The following is an 18,695-nucleotide window of genomic DNA, read 5'->3' on the forward strand; positions in this document are numbered from 1 at the left end:
AGCTGAAACTTTGGGCATTAATGAGATTAAAACAAAAGCATAGATTTTTTTTAAATTCATTTCTTTACAGGAAAAACAGGATGAGAATGAGTCATTATAATCTTTTTTAAAATCTAACAGATATGGAGAAATATTATAGTTTTTAATTGCACAAAATGTTTAATATTACATTTCTATTTCCCAATGAATCACAATAATTACAACAGTTCATTAGTCATCCATGTAGTCAGAAAGTGAGTGGATAGCTGATATGATACAGACAGATAACCATTACTGCTATCATAGGTGAAGTTTCTCAAGAGTTAATTCAAGTCATGGATGTGCAACAGAACAACATCACAGTGAGTGTATGACAAAAAAACAAAAAACAAACAAACATTCAAATCAATAAAGACAATCATAAAAATCTCCAAACATTTGTTTTGTACTACAACTTGACCTGACTACAGCTTCTGTGACACCTCTGTCTTAGAGGACAGTTTACTCATGTGTCATGTACATGTACACAAATACATTGACAATAATCTTCAGAACAAAGATCATCTCTCTCTCCCTGAGTTTGTTATACCTGTATATGGCTCTTAACCCACATCCCTGCAGACGTTGTACATCTTTCCAGATCTGGTCACAAATCTACATTTTTCTTATTTTAAAAGGATGCACTAATATCCCAGAGCTGATATATTTTCAACAATTTTTACTCTAACACAAAAACAGTGAGAACCTAATTTTAGTAGCATGTTAATAAATATTTGGTAAACTAATGAGGAATAATGGCAGGATCATCGTGTATATAGAATTGATCTAAAATACACTACAACGCTCACATTCCTGCTAATGAACTAACATGCTAACAGGAACAGGGCTGTTGTTTTACATCATTTTGGCACAGGAGCTCTGCAGCACACAGGAGTAACATACACAAATAAGTAATCCTGACTGCTGTTATATTACCAGCTAGTTTGGTATTATTTTCAACCCTTTACTTTTTGACATGCTGTCATGTTATTCCTGGTGTAAACTTGGACATTTTAACTACAAGGATTGACTTTTGTAGTCAACCTCAAGTGGACATTTGAGGAACTGCAGTTTTTGGCACCTCTCATTTTTCAGCCCTGGAGATGACTGCTTATGATGCCACATGACACAAACTGCTTCTATTAAGCACCATAAGAGGCAACAGCTTTGGTGTTAGAATCCCTAACAGCTTTAAATCTAAACACAATGTGATGTTTGTGCCTATTAGTCCTTACTCTTTGCAGTTTGCTTGGTACAGGTTGTATTTTATGGTTGATTGACGCTGGTAGGTGTAATTTGCTAGGTACACTGGTTGATACTGTATGTGCTGAGACACTGTGCCCATATATATCAAACATGCTCTAACACAGCTCTTGTTAGTGTACCAATTGTTAGTGGCATGAAATCTGGTGAAGAATCTCAGCATAACTCTGCTAAATCCCAAACTGAGCAGAGGCATAATCAGCGAGAGTAAAAACACTTATGAAGGCTTGTAGGCTTTTAAATATTGACCAAACTGTGAGGGTTCTAATTCTGCTATTTAAATTATCAACAAGTCTTCAGGATCTCAGGTAGACAAGGTGTGATGGTCTGTGCGGTATGACTCAACGATCAAAGAGCAGTTTTGACAGAAGTGATGAGTTGTGTTTTATGTATCCACACTCTTTACTTCGAGTCTCTGCATTCCCTTCTAACTGTTCTTCAGGTCTCCTCTGGTGGAGTTACACCAGCTTCAGATATTTATCAGTTGTCCTCTAGTGTGATTTAGTCAAGCAGGTTTTTGGTCTTTATCCCAGACGGATGGCTGCGTACTCTGAGGTCTCCTCCACCTCCATCCGTGGCCGATGAGCCCGCTGAGGAAGCCCGTGGTTGAGAGCAGCATACACAACAGAGCCGCTCTCCTCCTCCACTCTGTTCCTCTGTCTCTCTCTGTCCACATGACTCGGTCCATAAGCCTGCTCATTATCTCTTGATGATCTCAACTCATTGGGCTGCCTTGGTGGAGCTTTCCTCTTGGTAGATCTCCGAGATGGCACAACAGAGGGGCTTCCTCTCTGTGAGGGCTCCAAGCTGGGTTGTGGAAGAGGTCGCTCCACCATGGGGATCTCCATGTACTGTAAAAATCCAAAAAATTTTGAGTTCAAATTATTGATGGAAAAAATGTGATAAGCTTGAAATGTTTTATATCTTACCTGATTTTCAGCTTGACTGTCCTTCTTTGGCTTCCCTGCAGGATGGACAGTTTACATGTTTAGTATTCAGTACGTCTGGTGATGTTTTATTTTGAAGAGGAGAGAGAACAGCTCACCTTTACAGCCTCGCATTGATATGACTGATATGATTATGACTATGATGACGAATGTGGCGATCCCAGCAGCAGAGTACACGTACAGCAACAAGGTTTCTGTATTTTCAGGAGCAGAAGTTGTGCTGACTGCAAGAAAAACAGGTTTCAGTCAGTTTGGATTTAATGCAGCTACAACAACACACACTTAACGTAAAATCATTCTTACCTCTGACATTATTCTGTGTAACAGTGGTAATTTCACTATGATCTGTAAAAACAAAACAGAGAAGTTGTCTGAGGTCTGAACAACACAAAAATATCATGAGATTCAAAAAAGTCCACTGTTCAGTGTGAGTGAAGGTTTCTTAGAGAAGTAAAATTAGTGAAAAATCCACACTCACCGTAGACATTGACAGTGATGGCATGACTCATACTCCTTCCACCTTGAACTTGACACTGATACTGACCAGAGTCGTTTCTGAGAATGTTTTGGAAGATCAAATAGAAGATCCCTGCTGAGTCTTTTAAATGTTTCCACTCTGTTTTAATGTGACTGTCACTGCTGACATTGACGGGGACATTAGTTTCCTCAACTTTATACCAGGTGACTGTTGGTGGTGAATCATTGCAAAAAATAACTGGGCAATTAATCCAAAGTTGTTGTCCAGCTGATGCATTATAAACTGTGTTGCGACGCACTCTAATTTCTGTGGAACAGTCAGAGTCACCTGCAGAAGAGAAATTACACAAAAACAAGAAAACACACAAAGAAGACAAGTTAGAAATTAAGAAATGTTTGACTTTAATTTTAATTTAATTAAGAACATAAAACAATATATTACACAAGGTCAAAGGTCAAAGGTCTTTAGACAATACATTTATATAAAGACTGTTTAATTGAAGACTAATAAATATATAAACATATCCATCATCTGCAACTATAAGATCAAAATAGAAGTTAACATGAGGCATGACAGACAGTAAGAATGAAAAAAAAAAGATTGAAAAGAAAAATCACTTTGTGACATTTATTTGATGATGAGTGGAAAAGTAATTTGCATGAACTCCAGCAGTTCAGCAAACTGTGAGTGAACCCGTCCTAACACAAAGGGGAACCTAAAGCCACGTGTATTAATTTCATGTCTACCTTTACTGTCAGATATTCCACTGCTCTTAAATACTGAGCTTACAGTCTCACTACAAGATCCACCAGCAGGTGTCCTGGAGCCGTTTATCATATGACAGGAAAACTGGAAGTTTAAACTTCTGTGTTTTCAGGACAGCACCTATCATTACTGTCCTGCAGAAAACCTTTAAGAAATTATTTTGCTTTTCAATTTTTACCAAAGAATATTATGTTAAGAGGGAGAATTTAAACCCAGAAGCTTCAGAGCAGGTTAAGAATGCCTGTGAATTTTTTCAAATTAATTATTAGACATTTTTACTGAGACAAGAATTTGACAATAATAGTTATGCTTTAAGTGAAGTCCATATAAACTGGTAAAAATAAATAAATATACCTTTTGTGTTATTTGATTGATTTTTGATTCCTGTTGTAAAAGACGCACCTGGGAAAAACAGAAAAATGTGCCATAAATGTATTAATTTTCATGGAAATTGTCATAAAGTTATAAATAATTTTTGCATAAGCAGACACAATTTATAAAATCATAATTTTCAGCTGCTGCTGTCCCAAAGTGTTTCTGTCGTTTAACATTCACTTTAAACCGTGTTTTTAGGCAGAGTCCAGCATTAGGGCAGACAAATATTTGGGTCCCACCTTCATGATTACTATTAATATTAGCACTGACAACTGTATCACCTTTAGACCACATTTAAGGACACCTTGTAGTAGACCAGAGTGACTACAGCAAGTAATCTGTAGAAAAAGGCGTTTTAATAAGCACTACTGTGAGCTGATATTTGCATTGTCAATTTCTTAAATATGTGATTAAAGCACAAGATGCTTTTTAAACATTTTTAGAAACAGAAATTTTACGGGATGTGGGGTCCATGTGGGGCTTCATTGGGCCCAGACAAGAATTGCATCATCACAACAGGTGACCGTGTCTGTGTTATCATTGTTTCTCCTCTTGTATAATTATAATAGTATGTTTGTGATCACTGTCATGAGGGAAAATCCCTCTCTGAGCAATATTCTTGTTTCTCTTTTAGCATTTTTGTAACAAATACTGACACGTAAACAAACGTGCATTCATGCTGTTTTCTAATAGCATTATCTACACTTCTTACGAAGCCTGATATCTGCTCAGTCTGACGCCTCACAGTCAGCACTGTGCGGTGTCTGTAGCGGGCCTGGTCGGATCCACGTAAAACACAACAGACTTTATCTGATCCACAGAAATATTTTGATTTCATTTAACTAAAGATCTTTGAAGCCATTAATCAGTATTCTTTTTATGAGCATTGGGCGAAGTTATTTTGTGTTTTATGAGCAGTTTTTTTTTTTTCACTTCATGTCTCACCCACTCCAGTCTTTTTGGTTTTTTGTCTTTCTGTTTGTCTAGACCATTGTTGACCTTTGGTTATGGACAACATTGCTCTTCCTACTCCATTAAAACCACTGCTGCACATCTTGTGTCCTCTCTAGGAAGTTGCACAGTTTCATTTCTTACTTGTGTGGCTAATTCCTTTTAACACAGAGTCACAGACACAACCTCTCCCAAAGTCCACACAGTGTTTTTAACCTTATTCATAACTGAAAATTACAGCAGCTCTATTATGTCTGACGTGATACTTTCTGCTTCCTAATCTTGAACTATGTTTGTTTTTAATGACAGCACACACAAGATTAAATACCTGACACTTCACCTTTAATATTTTTAATTATATTAAAGGAGTGCACTTATTTGCATATGTCACTATAATGGCTGTGAATAAAGTTGCGTGCATCTTGTGTTTCCCATGTGAAATTAAACAGGAAATTACACGGAGCTAGTATCTCGCCTGATCCAAACCATCACACACACAAAAAGCACAAGGAACATAAAGTAGGCGATTAATTGAGCTGATGAGCAGTTTCTGAGAAATTCTTTTTAATATTTTTGATCTTTTCCTCTTGTGTAAATTGTTTCCATCGAGCTCCCACACGTAAGAAACCCTGCTGCTGTGGGAGAACAGAAGCAAAAGTTTTAGCATCTGAAACAGAAAGCTCTGCAGGTCTTTAAAGGCAAGTTGTGCCGTTTATGGCAGAATCTGCCTTCGATATCTGATACCACCGATAGTTTGAGTTTGAGAGTTTGAGATCTAACTGAATTCTGCCTCTGATCTTTTCTAAAGCTGCACGACTGGCAGCTACTTTTCACTCTAAAGTTACATCATATGTGGATGTGGCACTTTCCGGGTCACAACCTTTAAAAAAATCAGGCCAACAACTTTAATCAGATCATTTCCAGCACGACTGCAAACACCTTACTTCTCAGCCTGACTGCCTGAGAAGAGAAGAAAGCAAATACTCCACAAATACTGACACAACACGATCTGTACAAAAACATCAACTTACTCTGAGCATTTAAGGTGAGGAGCAGCCCAACCAAGATGGACACATGGAGGATGGTCCAGCATCGATTAGGCCTCATGATGCTGAGAAAAGCTCCCGTCATCGTCCAGTAACAGCCAGCCCAAGGCAGTAATGTTCCTCCAAGCGCATTATTATGTGATAAACCAAAAAGAGAAACACTGATATGAAACTTGCTGCTTCCTCTTTCTGCTCACTCCTTTCCCCTTATCTCTGTCTCTCTCCCACCCTCTGCGTGATTGTAGCTGGGGTGTGTACACCAGTGGGTGGTCTTGCTTCTGCAAATCTTGCAAGTCAAATTCAGTGAAATATCTCAAAAACAGGGGGTTCCCACATGAGCCCTCTCTCGCGCACACTTTTCATTTCAGAGTCTTGTTTCGCTCTGTGAACCTGTGCACCTTCATCATCACTTCTGGGTAGAGTGTGTGGTTCACCTTCTTTAAGCTGACTTCCTTTCCCCTCTCCTTTCCTTTTAAGTTGCCGTCTGCCTCTCCTGCAAACTTGTGCGACCTTGTGCAGAGCACTGTGGTTTGAGCGGAGGGTGTACATTGCTCTGAAGAGGAGATGGGGACTTTGTGGCCTGTTAGGCTTTAATGCCCACTCTGTTGACATGTGTGTGTGGTTGCTGTTTTGGTAAGACCATCAACCTGTGGACCCCCTATCTGTTAGTCAATCACCTTCAGTTGGGTTTTAATGGAGTCCTCCAGGAGGTTTCTGAAGATATAAATCAACACCGAAGATGTCAGGCTTGCTTTTTTATCTTTTGAATAGAAATATACTGTGGTTGGGGGCTTCACCTATACTTAAAAATACACTGACCTATTTTTCTTTTGCCCATATCTCTCAGCTTTGACCACCAGCATCTGGAAAAGTAGCTATCCACTTAAAAAAAAAATCTGCCTGTTTTACAAGTAAAAATATAATTATAATATTTTGTAATGCTGCTTCCCAACTGGAAATAAATTTGCTTAATTTTTTCCAATTCTATATCTGGAAACTAGTCTGCATTTTGGAGGGGAATAACGTAAAAACTACTTATTTAAAGGGAAATTTTTATGCTATTCGGGAAAATTTAAAAAAAAAAAATGTCACAGCGCTGTTTGTAGAGCAGTCTGTTCACCCGAGGAATGAACTAATTTCTGAAACAACAGCGCTGTCAGCCGGCGGTACGGCTAAGTACAGGATGAAAACCATACGCAAGCGCCCACTCTTTACGTAATGACGTAAGGAGGACGTTTCCGACGACCCGAAAATGGCGGAGTACCTGGCATCCATTTTCGGTACAGAGAAAGACAAGTAAGTTTTAAACAGTTTTCAGTCAGTTTTATATATTATTCATTCTTAAAGTCGTATAAGATATCGCTTTTATGTAAAGTGTGCGTGCAGTGGTTCTATTTTGCCGGCGGTGGGGCTTATTTTGTACCCACAGCTCAGCTGCATGTCCCAGTCAAGCTAACCTTAGCAGGAGGAAGCTAACGTTAAGCTAAAGCTATGAATGAAACCCATGCCCTGGCTAACTTGCAGCCTTTGCGTACTGTTAGTTTGCGCCAAAACATTCAGTTGTTTTAAATGTCTCCAGTTTGTGCGTGCACGCGTTAACACTGGAAGTGTATGTTAAAGATATTTAAAAAAATAAGAAAGAAGAAGAAACACCTAACGCGTGGCCCGCTCAGTTAAGAAGCTGATTAGCAGAATAGCTGTCAGGCTTGTATTGTTCCGCCCCACCGGTGGAGTGCAGCAGAAAGCATCTTCCACTCTGTGCCTGCTGAAGTCTTAAAAGTAGCTTTAAGTTTGCTATACGTTTATGTTCTGATGTGATGATTTCTACAAGTAGGATCTTTGGTTTCGTACGGGCGAGGTCTAGACGACTAAAAACACAACAGTGGTTGAGATACCCAAGCAGAGCCATGTAGTCATCATCACCGTACTTGCATTATTAGATTAGGGAAACGTACAATTCCACCCATTTGTACTGCGCGTATTAAGAGCCTAGATGTAATTTAATTCCCGGACAAACTTTGGTCAAGTATCGCGTTAATGAAAAGATCAGTAAGTAGGCCAGCCGTAGCTGTAATGTTCACACGGTCTACTATGCTACTGATGTCTTTTAGTACTAGCAGTGAACCCCGCAGTGCTTCATTGCTTCAGTCTTATATGAAAAATACGTGACGTGGTGGTAATGTGTCATGATGGCGAAAAAAAGTTGTTCATGTACACCAAACAAATGACTAACATATATTTATTGTTCTTCTTTCACATTCATTGTATAAGACAAAGTAATCAGTTACAGGCACTATTAGTGTTACTGTTTGATGAACTCTTTATTTACAGGAATGCGCGACTTGTCCCAAATAATAAAACAAAACTGAAAATTGTTTAGAAAACTGTATTTACTAACAACAATGTACACATATTGTAGATGCTGGTTTTGAGATAAGCTACTACACATAATATGTATATATATATATATATATATATATATATATATATATATATATATATTTCAACAGATTTGTGGGTCATAAAGTATAATTCCCAAATTCAGTATAGTTGTTGATAACCCTGGTAACCTAAGCAGTTTGTATAGGAAGTTTAGTCCATATTGCATAGTCCATCATTACATTAAGATTATCATTTGTATACAATCAACAAATTTCACAGAGAGCTATGAGTTGATTAAAATGCTGTTAATAGTTAAAATAAATGCTAAAAATATGTTTTGGGAGTTTTTTGGTACCTCTTTTTTTTTCTTCTCACATCTGTTCGAGTAAGTATTAAATGTAAAACACATAACACCTCTGCACCTGGTGTCTGCAGTACTCTGACATTTCACGTGTCCTAATGAAGCAGACACAGACTTTCGTTTCCTGACTGGGTTTTGCCCTGACTTCCTCTGGGAGTGGGTAAAGCTCCAACTTGTATAACTTCACAATGACTCCCAAGGACCTGACTGCCATGGCCCTGATACTTTTGGATTTCGTTCTGTAATGCCCCCCCTCCCTCCCATTTTGGTCAGGCCATGTAAATCTGGTCTTTCTGTTTTGCAAGGTAGCGTCTGTGTTTTGTGGACTTAGCCAGACGTCAGGCCTGGTCTGGCAGCGACAGCACCTGCAAGACTAGAGCATCTACAACAAGTGATTGGGTTGTGAAGTGTAGTTGGTCTCATTTTCTAACTTTGTTGGCTTTATGGTCTTTAAAACCAGCCTCAGATGTTAACAAACCTTCAACCAAACCTTTGTATTTATAACAGTCATTTCATTCATTATCTTACCAGTGCAAGTGTGCAGCATTGTGCTGTTTTTGTGCAGTGTTATGGGTGTGGCTGTCTTACTCTGGTGCAGCTACTGTTATTGTATTTTGCATCTGTAATAAAAAAGTTATTGTCTATTGCTTATAAAGGTTATATCTCTATGCTCTGTATTAGGTTTTGTCTATAAACGGTTTAAGACCCATCACTCATGGTTCAGAACAAACAGGGTAGTTGCTTTCTGCTTTTTCATTAGTTCTGTTAATATGTCAACAATCTTACACCTTAGCAACACCCAAGGTCAGATTCTGAATATGTGTGATAATGATTTTTCTTCTTTTTTCAGGGTCAATTGTTCCTTCTACTTTAAAATTGGAGCTTGCAGACATGGAGACCGCTGCTCGAGATTGCACAACAAACCAACCTTCAGCCAGGTGGGTATCCCAGCAAAGTTCCTTTTTAAATTGATGACTTTATTGTATGAGGTCAACCACGAACCCTCAGCCCTGCAGTAAACTGATAAACAGTGTACCTCCTGACCCACCTAGTTTGCCCTCTCGACTTAATGAGATGCGCGCCGTGGCCCTGAATGATTTAGACACGAGCATAAAACCGCTCTTATGTGCTCAAAGTCTTTTTGGTTTTAAAGTTATGCTAGGTTTGCATGGTGTGTGTAAACAGTGGGGGTTTTTCCTGGTTCAAAATGAGCCTTTAGAAGTGGCTACGCTCATAAGCACAATTGGTCTGCATACATAAAGCAATGAGTCTTTTACCCTAAAAAATGTCTGTGAATTTTCTTGTTAAATGTATCCCATGCATGAGTATATTTGATCCCTTTTACAAGAGAACTTGTTCTGGTTCTGGTGATTTTCCTTCGGTGGGCGCGTGTAAATGTGAGAAAAAAGTGTTCTGGTCATTGTCCTGTTCATGTTGTTCCAAACTCATGTGCTTTGTTTGTCCTTGTCTCAATGGTAAATGGCCTGTATTTATATAGCGCTTTACTAGTCCCTAAGAACCCCAAAGCGCTTTACACATCCAGTCATTCACCCATTCACACACACGTTCACACACTGGTGATGGCAAGCTACGTTGTAGCCACAGCCACCCTGGGGCGCACTGACAGAGGCGAGGCTGCCAGACACTGGCGCCACCGGGCCCTCTGACCACCACCAGTAGGCAGCGGGTGAAGTGTCTTGCCCAAGGACACAACAACCGAGACTGTCCAAGCCGGGGCTCGAACCGGCAACCTTCCGATTACAAGGCAAACTCCCAACTCTTGAGCCACGATCGTCCCAGATCGTCACTGACTTCTTGTTGATCATTTTCAGTGTGGGTTTTTTTTTTCATTTGTTTGTTTTTTTGTTTGTGTGGTATTCAGGAACCTGTGTTTTGAAACTGGGAAAAAGTTAGTGCTTTATGTTATGCGAAGTATGTGAAGTTGCGTGAGGTAGGTTAACTGAGGTTACTGTGAGTGTGGGCTAAAATGTAGAGAGTGGGGAAGACGTGGCAAACTTGCCACAAACCTGGCCAGCCTACATTCCAGTGCAGTTTAACATTGACCCTAATATGTCACACTTATCATATTTCTTTTTCTTTTAAGTGTGCTAAAGCATGATATTCCTGTCAGGCTCAAGCTGAAGTTTATGTTACCAGAAAAGGTTGAAAACCTGACACTCCTGGCTCACCAGATACACCTTTTCTTGTTTCCTCCACAGACCATCTTGATTCAGAACATCTACCGCAATCCTCAGAACAGTGCGCAGACAGCCGACGCTTCTCGCTGTAAGTGAAACTTTCATCAGCAACGTTTTCTTGCTGTTTCCTAAAAGCACTGGTCCAATATAAAAGCACAACCGAGGGACTGCTTCAGCTTTCTTCACTGGAGAACTGGTTCGGACCCCATTATCTCCCACGAACCCCAACAATGTTGATGTGCAATATCTAACCCAGTGGTTCCCAAACTAGGAAGGCACAGTTATGAGAGTAATGGCCCAGCAGTGCTGAATAAAATGACACATGGGTCTGTGAAGCAAAGCATGGAAAGACCACAAAATATACCGAGGCATATCTCAGTCTCTGCTTCACCACAGTGTGCAATGAAGATGGACCACTGTGTCGTATAATGCTATGCCTCTTTTCCACTAGCACCTGCTGAACTTGGTTTCAGTTGTTTTCCATTAAAACTGAGGACCACCTTAACGCAGACAGGATCGTTTTAGTAACGCGGCTCGAAACTCTTATGATGTTGTTTGCATGCGACACAAAGAAAACCTCGAGCTCTCTACGGATCCTGTCATCAGCCATCAAACACAACAACGCCTGCCACTTTAAAAAAAAAAAAAGTACCTCCTAACAGGCACTACCACCTAATGGAAGACCATAAAAACATAGTCGAGTAAATTATTCCACATTAAAAAAAAAAATAAACATGGTTATACTCAAAATAATGTGTAGTATATTATAACAAAAGAGAGAATAACAAAAGTCTCCACTTTGAACTTGTTTTGACTGAACTACAAACTTTTTAAAGTATGTAGCAGTTTTTAAATTACTCCCTTGGTGGAGGTTTGTGCTCCCAGAGTACTTGTTGCTTCTTATTTATTTATTATTTTTCTTTAATAATTTCACATGCTTAAATTGTATTTCTGTTTTGATTACTAAAAAGCTGTTTGGAGTTTGTGAGAAAAGAGCGTGTATACGATTGCATGTAAGGGGTGGCCTTGAAAAATGTTTTTATCTACTGATGGAGGCCCTGCAGAAAAAGTTTGGGAACCACTTGCATAATACAAACAAAAAAAAAAGCATGAACACCTGCTTCTGATGCCTCTGCTTTTACGTAACTCAGAGTGCAGTAAACAACCGTCCGACTAGTGACACTAAAGCAAACAGTGCTTGCAAACTGTGCTGATTATGGAAGAAATGAGATCAGTAAATATGTCGAGCCCAGTCTGGCAGAGCTGAAGCAGACCCTCTCATACAGGTAGGTGGGTAATGGAGTCATAGGCTGCCTGGGGTTTGAGAATTAGCTTGTCTGTTTTTCTTTGGGTTCTGTGATCAAACTACACATCCAGCTAGCTTTAACAGGCCTGTGTTTGGTTTAATGTTGATAGACTGATTAGTCTTTTAATACACAGCTACTCTGTACTTGATAAATAAAAAAAAAAAAGAAATGGAAATTTGTAGTACTTGAAGTGGAGCTATTATGCTTTTTCCTATACTCTGTTATAGACGTACTTGTGGATGTTGTCCAAAGTTTCAGATAATGTGCTGTGTGTGAGCATATGGACGAGTAGTGCCTGTGTGCCTTCAGACTGCTCTGAATGCTCAGATTCGTAGAGTTTTTTTATACTCTTGGTTTTGTATGATGTCATAGAGAAATGGGTACAGAAACGCCTCCCACCTGCTGCTCTCGTTATGAGAGGAAGCCGATCAGAACACAGTTTACTTAAAGAGAGGGCAACCGGAGCCAAATCAGATAGATGTAGAAAGATGGTGAAATGGGCTTTTGTGCCAAGGCGTGAACCATGCAGAGCTACTCTAGTAGTAACCAAGAATTAAAAATTTGGAGCTTCAAGTGAACATAATGGGTACTTGTGGTGGATTTAGAAGTAGAATGGGAGGCAGAGCCTTCAGCTTTCAGGCCTCTCTTCTGTGGAACCAGCTTCCAGTTTGGAACCGTGTGACAGACACAATCTTTACTTTACTTTTTGATAAGTCATTTAGTTAGGGCTGGATCAGGTGACCCTGAATCCTTCCTTAGTTATGCTGCAATATGTCTAGGCTGCTGGGGGATTCCCATGATGCATTGAGTGTTTGTTCTTCTTCTTGTTTCACTCCCTATGTGTTTATACACCTCTGCATTTAATTATTAGTTATTATTAATCTCTGGCTCTCTTCCACAGCGTGTCTTTGTCCTGTCTTCATTCGCTCATCCCCAACCGGTCGTGGCAGATGGCTGCCCCTCCCTGAGCCTGGTTCTGCTGGAGGTTTCTTCCTGTTAAAAGGGAGTTTTTCCTTCCCACTGTCGCCAAAGTGCTTGCTCATAGGGGGTCATATGATTGTTGGGGTTATTTTCTGTTTTCTTATTGTAGGGTCTTTACCTTACAATATAAAGCACCTTGAGGCAATCTGTTGTAGTCATTGGGCACTATATAAATAAAATTGAATTAATTTTAGTAATAGATCCACTTCAAAGAAAAATCCAAGTGAGGCTGTAAATGTTTTAAAGAACAAGTTCAGATTATCCATTATTTTAGGTGAATCTTTAATGAATGAATGAATCTTTAAGCAGAGTTTTCATCTAATGAATCAACTCAGAAACACTAAGAGACTAAACAGGTGTCATTGCTGATCTCTTACCTCCAAAATTAAACCTTGAGTCAAACAGTGTTCTCTTAGACCTTTATTAATATTACAGCCTTTTCATGATGAGCTAAAATATTCAAAAGCTACATTATACAGCGTGATTGTGCAGTCTTGCCTTTTTGTACCACAGATCTGCTATATTAACGGGAAAAACAGTGGAGTGGTCTAGTTTTTCCTGAGATTGTGCAAACGGGTGTAACCATCACATGATCAGCAGGAGCAATTTCACAACAGAAATTATCTAATAACATTGTTTTCCTCCTCAGCTCTGTATTCGGTTGGATTTATATCACAGCAGTTTACGTTTTGTATTTCAGACCATTTCCCTCTTGAACATTTACCTTCATAACCTTGAAAACTGCCCAGTCTGCTGATGCTTACACTGTAAGTTCTCCCTTCATCTGCAGGACCCTCCAGCACTGACTGCACTTAATTCATTATACCACACCTCCCCACATCAATTCGGTCAAGTATAGAATTGTGTCCTCTGTACACACACACAGTTTTTGGGCCTCATGCTGTTTTGCATGTTTTCCAGGCCTAAACTCAAATTAGCCCAGTCAGTGTCATGCACTGATGTGCAAAGAGCAGCTTTTCTTTCACTTCTCTCATTTTCAAGATGTGATTAAACCAAAAAGCTATAATTAAAGTACTGTTTCTGGGTTTTCTACACTTAATGTTTTCACACTGAGTGCACAGTGATTGCTTCTGCATTACTGAACCTGGCTTCTACTAGTGATGCCCCCGACTTAGTCAGGGGTTTGTCATTAAAATGCATATTTAATGTTAGGATCCCTGTGTACTCAGTGAGCAGTTCTGTAAAGGTGGCAAAACACTGCAAAAAAAAAGTCATTTTAAAGTAAATCCACCAACCTGGAGAAGGCTAAAGGGTTTTCTTGTGAAAGACAGTTGTGTAGCATCTCCTTCAGAATTTTTACTTTACATTATTAAGTTGGTTTAGTAAGATTTGATGTTGCTTAACATGGTCTGAGTTTTTAACCACCAGTGTCTGTCTAGCTTTGACATGACTGTCCCTTTCTGGGCGTTTTTTAGGTGCCGTCAGCGATGTGGAAATGCAGGAGCACTACGATGAGTTCTTTGAGGTGAGTGAACTTTTGTTTCTCCTTTGTGTCCCACGTGTGGCACTGTTGGACGTCACGAATGTGTTATCTGCATATTTCAGCCAAAAAGAGCAACTGGGGCAAGGTGTTATTGACAGTGTATTCATGAAGCAAGAATCTTTTATTGGTTTAGAGGGGCTGGTATTTGGCTAACTAACTAATAACCCAATAAAAACTGAGTTCATCATGTTCATAGGTTTTGAATATGAGATTTAAAAACAGTTTGATAACATGCGTTTGTAAAGGTTAATAACTGGATAATAGCTGTTGTATAACTTATTACTCACAGATTAAAAGCCTGTCAGCATGACTCCACAATAATAACATTGTTTACTTCACAGTCTTTACATTACCGCCGCAGTGCTTGCCCTCTGTACTTTAGTTAGTTCATGTGGTAGGCTGGGTTAACCAGTTTCCTGGTTATAAGAGGTGCGCTATAAGAATAGAACTGGTTTGACAGGTTTCTATTGTTTGTTTGTTTTTTCCCCCCGTCCTATTTCTGACACAGGAGGTGTTCACAGAGATGGAGGAAAAGTATGGAGAAGTGGAAGAGATGAACGTCTGCGATAACTTAGGCGATCACCTCGTCGGCAATGTCTATGTCAAGGTCAGTTTTAGGATCTTGGTGTATTTAATAAACGGGGTTGAATCATGATGAGCTTCAACCAGTAATTTCCTAAGTATGTGTGTGTCTTTTGGGTGTAGTTTCGTCATGAGGAGGATGCAGAGAAAGCCGTTATGGACCTGAACAACCGCTGGTTCAATGGCCAGCCCATCCACGCAGAGCTCTCCCCAGTCACTGACTTCAGGGAAGCCTGCTGCCGCCAGTATGAAATGGGGTGAGTATTGTGCAGAAAACTGAGTGTTAATTTAATTAACCAGCTGACTAATAAACTATAGAAAGAAAAACTGTCTTCTTATCTAGCGCCAAACCACAGCAACAGTGGCCTCAAGATGCTTTATATTGTAAGATTAAAACCATATGATAATACAAGAAAACCCCAACAATCAGACAACCTATATGAGCAAGCATTTGGTGAAAGTGGGAGGGAAAACTCCCTTTTAACAGGAAGAAACGTCCAGCAGAACCGGAGGGGCAGGGCAGTAGTGAGTAAGAAAGGAGTCGAGGCTAAACTTCGTTCAAACAAATATTGCATGTTGCATTTAACAGAATTTTGAAACTGTTGAATAATCAAACTGAAATGTGTGTCACTTTGTACCATGTGTAACATCGCACGCTCACACAGTGTCAAATTAGTTTGCTGTCGATGCTGGCACTATCAGCCTGTTTAACACTTGGGTGGTTATATACTAGTTACTGTGGCGCAGCCGCTCATTTTTCTACATAAAACTGCTGCAAAGCCACACTGGTTAGCACGGCTCAGTGTCTTGAAAGAAGGACTGAGGTGCTGCATTACATCTTAGATACTGTTGCTGTGCTTTATTGCATACGATTAATTAATTTAACCGACTCGTATTTCTGTTGCTGATTAGTGGGGACAAAAACGTTTAAACTTCTTGTCTTCTATCGCCCTGGTGATTTAGTATAGCTGTTTGAATAGTGGCCAAGAATTTAATGTACCTGAAACTTTGACGGTTGATAAGATAATGTGGACAGTGTCATCATGCCGCTGATGGATAGATGACAGAGCCTCACCGTTCACCCTTGAGCTAACGCAGCCAAGTGGAAAAGGCAGCTAGCCTCAGGATGCAGCACTCGAAGCAACTGTAATGGTCCTGGCTCACTGAGTGTAAAACAATCACATTTAACTAAAAGCACAGCATCAGCTGACACGTTGATGGCACAGAGCAAAGGAGAAGCGTGCACACGCAGTTACACTCTGTCCTTGGTCAGTGATAGCGTCTTTCCAATCCTTTCCTTTACGAGTCCCCGTGTGATTTTTCCATTGGATCACGGGGGTTGTTTGCTCTCCCTCAACTCTGGAGGCAGATAAAGATTCGGTGTTCTGCTTGGTGGGTTGGCAGGGCTCCTCAGAATGTGCAACTATGAGCCAACTTTTCCTCGTGGCACAGATCTACCAAATGCAAGGCCAGCAACTTTAACCCTTCACGTCCTGTTTTCCTGTGATACATACTGTAGGATAATACTGCTAAGCTAAGTTCCATTGTTTCCTGCTCTAAACTGAAGATTGTTCTTCATGCATTTATTTCATCACATCTGGCTTCATTGTTCACTTGTTTAAGCAAAAACCCCCGAATGGCGTACTCTCACATCACACAGTTGCTGATCCAGCTCCCTGTTGAATCCAGGGTCCATTTTAAGATTCTGGGTTTGACTTCTAGAGCTTTTCATAGGCAAACATCAGCTTACATGAGCAAACTTTTAGATCCCTGTGTTCATGTGATCAGGGCCTGCTGGCTGAGCGTCTTAGGAACTCCGTCTTCTTTACGAAAACTAAAGGAGACGAGGTTCTGGGACTCTGGAACGCTGTCCTTCTAAGATAGAGATCTGTGACTGGAACTTGAGACTTTATATTCTGGTGTTTTGTTTGAAGCACTTGGTGATGTTTATGTAGAAAGGTGCAATAGAAATAAAATTTTACACACTTGCTTACTTACAGAGAATGCACCCGAGGTGGTTTCTGCAACTTCATGCATCTGAAACCAATATCGAGGGAACTGAGGAGGGAGCTGTACGGCCGCCGCAGGAAAAGGTACTGAAAAGCCCGAGAGCGAGACAACTGCTTTTGTGTCTCGTTTTTTAATTTGAAAAATAAAGATCTTTTATTCTCTTCTTCACCAGGCACCGCTCACGGTCGCGCTCCCGGGAACGACGCTCCCGCTCCAGGGATCGACGGCGGGACCGCGAGAGGAGGAGGTCGAGGGATCGAGAACGCTCCGGAAGATTCTGAAAGTAGACGAAATGGACCCACCAAATTTCTCCCCCTAAAGCCCAACAGTGATGACAGTTATTTTGTTTTTTGTTTTTGTTTTTTTTGTGAATTGTTGGAAGTGTTCTTTCTTTTATTCCCTTTTTTTTTTTAAGATGAGCTTGTGCCGCTTTCTCAATAAAAAACAGATTTGTAACTGCATCTGCACCGCTTTCTTCAATATTCAATCCTGTTCTAGGAAGGATTTTATTACGATTTATTAAGATAAGATAAGAACTTTATTTATCCTGAGGGAAATTCTTTTGTCATACACATGCTCAATGCAGCAAGAGAGACAGAGAACAGAGGAATAAGACATACATGGCGGTCAGTTCTGCATTTCGGGGCGATGAGTCTTTTGCTACGAGTGCTCCGATGGTCCATCATGGAGGCGTGCATGGGGTGGGAGGGGTTGTCCATGATACAAAGAAGCTTTTTCAGCATTCTCCTCTCAGACACCTCCAGGTTCTCCAGTCTGACACCCAGGACAGAACCAGCCTTTTCAATCAGCTTGTTCAGCCTGTTGGCATCAGCTGTCTTCACCCCACTGCCCCAGCACACAGCTGCAAAGGGCACAGCGCTCTCTACCACAGAGTGATAAAACATGGTCAGCATTTTCCTACAAACGTTGAAAGACCTGAGCCGCCTCAGTAGGAAAAGCCGACTCTGCCCTTTTTTTGAAGACAGCATTGGTGCTCTTGGTCCAGTTTACAGTCCATGTGTACCCCCAGGTACCGGTAGTCCTGCACGATCTCCACATCTGCCCCTCTGATGGTGACAGGGGTAGGAGGAGGAGCATGCTTCCTAAAGTCCATGATCCTTTCCTTTGTCTTTGTGATGTTTAGTTGTGGATGGTTTAGCTCACAGCACTCAACAAAGCTGTCCACCACACTCCTGTACTCCTCCTCCTGTCCATCCCTGATACAGCCCACAATGGCAGAGTCAGAGTGCTGCTCAGTATGTTATCCGAGCGGCAGCTCTTCAGACAGACATGCTGTGGTCGACTTGTCAAATTTTCATTCTGCTATATTTTTATACCAAAGCTGCTAAACAGAGACTAATTTTAAAGCTCCTTCGTGGTCCTGTCAGACTGTAAACTGTCCTTCACACAGTCACTAACAGCACAACTGTTGCTGCATTTTTCTGGTGAATGGCTGATGCAATGCTAACTAAAGCTTAATCAGCCAGTTCTTTTGCTACTTCCCCCTTTTTTTTGTACACTTGCTTT

At 40.4% G+C, this 18,695-nt stretch overlaps 2 protein-coding genes across 3 annotated transcripts; one reads left to right on the forward strand and one right to left on the reverse strand.

The window, feature by feature from the left end:
- Positions 1-73: 73 nt before the first annotated feature.
- Positions 74-6,258, reverse strand: LOC120436033 (B- and T-lymphocyte attenuator-like). Of its 2 annotated transcripts, XM_039606306.1 has the most exons (7): positions 5,829-6,258; positions 3,826-3,873; positions 2,707-3,033; positions 2,532-2,573; positions 2,327-2,452; positions 2,211-2,245; positions 74-2,132 (listed from the first exon to the last, which is right to left on the reverse strand). In XM_039606306.1, the coding sequence occupies exons 1-7, from the start codon at positions 5,926-5,928 to the stop codon at positions 1,806-1,808; spliced, it is 1,005 nt and encodes a 334-aa protein (XP_039462240.1). In that variant the 5' UTR covers positions 5,929-6,258; the 3' UTR covers positions 74-1,805. The 2 variants fall into 2 exon arrangements, with proteins under 2 accessions (XP_039462240.1, XP_039462241.1); XM_039606307.1 differs by lacking the exon at positions 3,826-3,873.
- Positions 6,259-7,013: 755 nt separating this feature from the next.
- Positions 7,014-17,629, forward strand: LOC116318485 (splicing factor U2AF 35 kDa subunit). The gene is made up of 8 exons (XM_031737497.2): positions 7,014-7,139; positions 9,437-9,524; positions 10,806-10,872; positions 14,509-14,558; positions 15,085-15,183; positions 15,282-15,415; positions 17,159-17,251; positions 17,341-17,629. The coding sequence occupies exons 1-8, from the start codon at positions 7,096-7,098 to the stop codon at positions 17,447-17,449; spliced, it is 684 nt and encodes a 227-aa protein (XP_031593357.1). The 5' UTR covers positions 7,014-7,095; the 3' UTR covers positions 17,450-17,629.
- Positions 17,630-18,695: the final 1,066 nt, after the last annotated feature.

Source organism: Oreochromis aureus, linkage group 23 (assembly GCF_013358895.1).
Source record: "Oreochromis aureus strain Israel breed Guangdong linkage group 23, ZZ_aureus, whole genome shotgun sequence".
In the NCBI taxonomy this organism is placed as follows: Eukaryota; Metazoa; Chordata; class Actinopteri; order Cichliformes; family Cichlidae; genus Oreochromis; species Oreochromis aureus.

Coding starts and splice junctions, on each gene's coding strand:
- LOC120436033 (XM_039606306.1), bottom strand. CDS start 5,928: ATGACGGGAGCTTTTCTCAGCATCATGAGGCCTAATCGATGCTGGACC. Junction 3,874..5,828: donor CCTCACCTTAAATGCTCAGA/GTAAGTTGATGT, acceptor TGTTTTTCCCAG/GTGCGTCTTTTACAACAGGA. Junction 2,133..2,210: donor ACAGTCAAGCTGAAAATCAG/GTAAGATATAAA, acceptor GGATTTTTACAG/TACATGGAGATCCCCATGGT.
- LOC116318485 (XM_031737497.2), top strand. CDS start 7,096: ATGGCGGAGTACCTGGCATCCATTTTCGGTACAGAGAAAGACAA. Junction 7,140..9,436: donor TTCGGTACAGAGAAAGACAA/GTAAGTTTTAAA, acceptor TTCTTTTTTCAG/GGTCAATTGTTCCTTCTACT. Junction 15,184..15,281: donor TCGGCAATGTCTATGTCAAG/GTCAGTTTTAGG, acceptor TTTTGGGTGTAG/TTTCGTCATGAGGAGGATGC.